General features: G+C 30.7%; 1 protein-coding gene across 1 annotated transcript; it reads right to left on the bottom strand.

The window, feature by feature from the left end:
- Positions 1-1825: 1825 nt before the first annotated feature.
- LOC146993248 (THAP domain-containing protein 2-like) lies at positions 1826-3288 on the bottom strand. Its single transcript, XM_085808092.1, has 2 exons — positions 2953-3288; positions 1826-2253 (listed from the first exon to the last, which is right to left on the bottom strand). The coding sequence occupies exons 1-2, from the start codon at positions 3106-3108 to the stop codon at positions 2233-2235; spliced, it is 177 nt and encodes a 58-aa protein (XP_085664218.1). The 5' UTR covers positions 3109-3288; the 3' UTR covers positions 1826-2232.

Here is a 3288-nt window from a genome sequence, read left to right as displayed (position 1 = left end):
TCACAGCTTAATAGTTTCACAACTTTATAACTACAGTAACCAGCTATATACATTAAAATTGGTATGTCATTTTGAACATTTTGTATATCTTCATTTGTAATAGTTTTTCTTCCTGAGAAAGTGCATCCAATATTTTCTTGCTCCAGAGATTCAATACACAGGTTTTTACAATTTAGATAAATAGGAATTCCTCCATACTTTGATGATTTAATAACAGTTGGCAGAAGACTTTGTAATCTTAATTTTGCTTCAGTTTCATATACTTGCCTTATAGAAATATTATGTTGTGAACCAGCCAGCTGTCTATATTTTCCGAATCTATTCTCTAGGAGATCTGTCTGAACTTTTCCTGGTAAAAAGTAAGTAAATTTTAGCTCTTCAATGCAATACCTTGCCATTTCGAGCAACGAATAGCTAGTATGTGTTAATGCAAAATGTGTTTCCTTAGTTAGTCCACCACTAGAACAGCCTAAAAGTTTCCACTGATCTAACCACTCAAGTAACTTATTTAAATAAATATATCTAACATCATCATTTTGCACAGTTAACGGCTTTTGATACTCATTCATCTTATGGTGTCCTTTAAAGATACTTTTGACATTGACTATTGACCACCATGTAGATATAATTTTAATAAATTCAGCTGTTGTTTCGTAATTTAAAATACTATTTTCTTTACCAATAACCATTATTGCCTCTGCAAGACGACTGTCAAATATTTGTAATGCTAGCTTGACATTTTGTCTTTCCAAATTGGTTGGATACAGAGCTTTCAGAGTCAAACCATAACTATATTTTACAATTCTGCCTGCCTCTAATGAATGGAGACTTTTTATGCATGCAAATGCCGCTGTTTCGACCTTGGAAAAATTTTCAAAATTTGGATAAAATAAACATTGCCCAGAAGTTTTTTGATTTATCCAGTTGTTCCTGACACACTTCAAGATGTGCACTGAGTCAATAACAAAAAATAGTGGCCGAGATAAGTCTGCAGGGTTTTTATACACTAATTTTTGGAGGAATACAAAATAATGACATGTCTTTTTTTATTTATTGAATTATTGTCAGAGACAACTGCCACAATTCTATAACCTATATTTTCTAAACCAATTATAATTTTCTTAAGATATTGATACAGATCCTCAGCATTTAATGATTTAACTGGTAATATATGTGCCACATCCTTGAAAGGTGATAATAAGCTACGTATCATAAAAACATAAGCACTTGTAGCAGCTTTTTCACAGTTGTAGGCCATGCCACACAAATTTCCTCCTTTAAAATCGAAACATGAATTTAAATGCACTTCATCCATCATAATAATTACAGTTTTATCATTTTCTTCTAAATCCTTGCATCTTTGTTTAACATATCCTAAAAAGTCATCATTAAATTGCTCAGTAATAGGATTAAGAGAAAACGTTGAACAAATTCTACGAATAGTACGTGGATGGGGAATAGAAATGTAACCTGAATGTCGTAAAAACTTGTATGCATGCGGTGAGATCGAGTTTAACAAACTGCAAAAAATAAGTAAATCTGGAGTATATCGATACTTCTCTTTCTTTACATTTAGTTTATTTACTTGCTCTGAAAGGAAGTTCAGTTCAGTTTCTTTTTCAGGTAACACTCTTTTCAATTCTGAAAGCATATCATCCATAATTTGTATAGAATTCTTAATATATTCTTCATTTTGTAAGTTATGAGACAGACTTTCAACTTCCTTTAGTACTTCTAGAAACATATTTACATTACTAATTTTTAGAGGGAAAACAAATTTACCAATAGATTTTATAGCGATGTTTTTAATATAAACACTGTTAAATCCTCATTTATTACTACAGATTTCTGAATTTCTGGAGCTGGGTCACTTAAAATATCAAGTAACATAGTTGAATTTTCAGTATGTACATTTGTCCAAAATGTTTCTAAAATCTGATGTTCTAGGCAATTATTGAATTCAATTAAACTTTCAAATGATCGTTCATTATCATACCGTTCTTTCATTTTCAAACTTTCTTCTATCGCTTTCTCCAGGTATTTCTCTTCTAAACGAGCTTTCTTCTTTTCTGGTGACATTCTTGATACAGAATTTGATGACATGTAGGATGGGCCATCAGGGAACTGAGAAGGTATGGATCCTTTTTTCAAACGTGGCCTAGAAATTGGGGCTTTAATTAACTTCGCTGATTTCTCATCATACATTTCGATTTCTCGTATTATTTCATCTGATCAAAAATGTAATTCACATACCTATAAAAGAAAATATTCAAAAATCAACTTGTTGTGAGTACAAAAGTTAGATGCATGTTAATATTTAGTAACAGAAGTCAATAAGCCCTATGATTTAAATAAATAATTTGATACATAAATACGAATTAAAAAACCAGTAATATCATTTCAATTACGTGTATAATTTAAGTAATTTGTAAAATCTGGAATGCTCATCATAATGATTACAGCTTTATTTACATTTAAAGAAAATTATATATTTGAGATAATTGTTTACAACAAACACTGGTTACCAAATACAAATAATTACCTTAAATACATCATACCAAACTTTCATATATCATTACAAAAATTTTAAAATGAAACCTATTATGATTACTTAGTAGTTCCTTGTCATATAAATTATGATAAATTTGGAATAACTACAGAATCTGCCTGCACAGTATACTAGAAAGCATTTACAAATTATTGGCATTTGTGTAACTACTAAATTTAGAATTATTCCTGTTATATGGAACTTTATTTCATTCATAAAACTTTGATGGAAAATATTTTTTTGAAATGATTAAAACAGGCAAGATTAAAATCTTTCAAACATAAAACTTCTTACCCACAGATCAAAATCTAATATCGTAAGCATAAACATCACATACCTATCAATAAAAGTAATAAAAAATGTAAAGATACAAAACATAAAAAATGCAGTAAAATTGAACTTACTCTGGTATGTTTAGTAGGTTGAAAGCCATCTTTTCTTCGTAGACTCCTTATCCATTTCATCCGGAGTTCAGTCTCATTTGGAAACTTGAATACAGCCACTTTTGGTCCGTTTTTATAATTACCACGACATGTGGCTACAGCACATTTATGAGGCATCGTATGAAATTATAAAAGCACGAGACAATATATAAAAAAAGCACGAGACAATATAAAAACTCTGTCGCTAACGCAAATAACCGCTCCACGTTCGTCGCTCTTGGCTCAACTACGGGGCTTTGATTTTGTTTGAAGGAGCGAGGTGAGTCAGAGACGACTACCTGTGACGTCAGAGCTTCC

Source organism: Stegodyphus dumicola, chromosome X1, assembly GCF_044657685.1.
Source record: "Stegodyphus dumicola isolate Sdum_Otavi_A_Nest chromosome X1, ASM4465768v1".
NCBI classification, from domain to species: Eukaryota; Metazoa; Arthropoda; class Arachnida; order Araneae; family Eresidae; genus Stegodyphus; species Stegodyphus dumicola.
The sequence above is the reverse complement of the archived record's forward strand: the minus strand, read 5'-3'. Positions and strand labels throughout refer to the sequence as shown.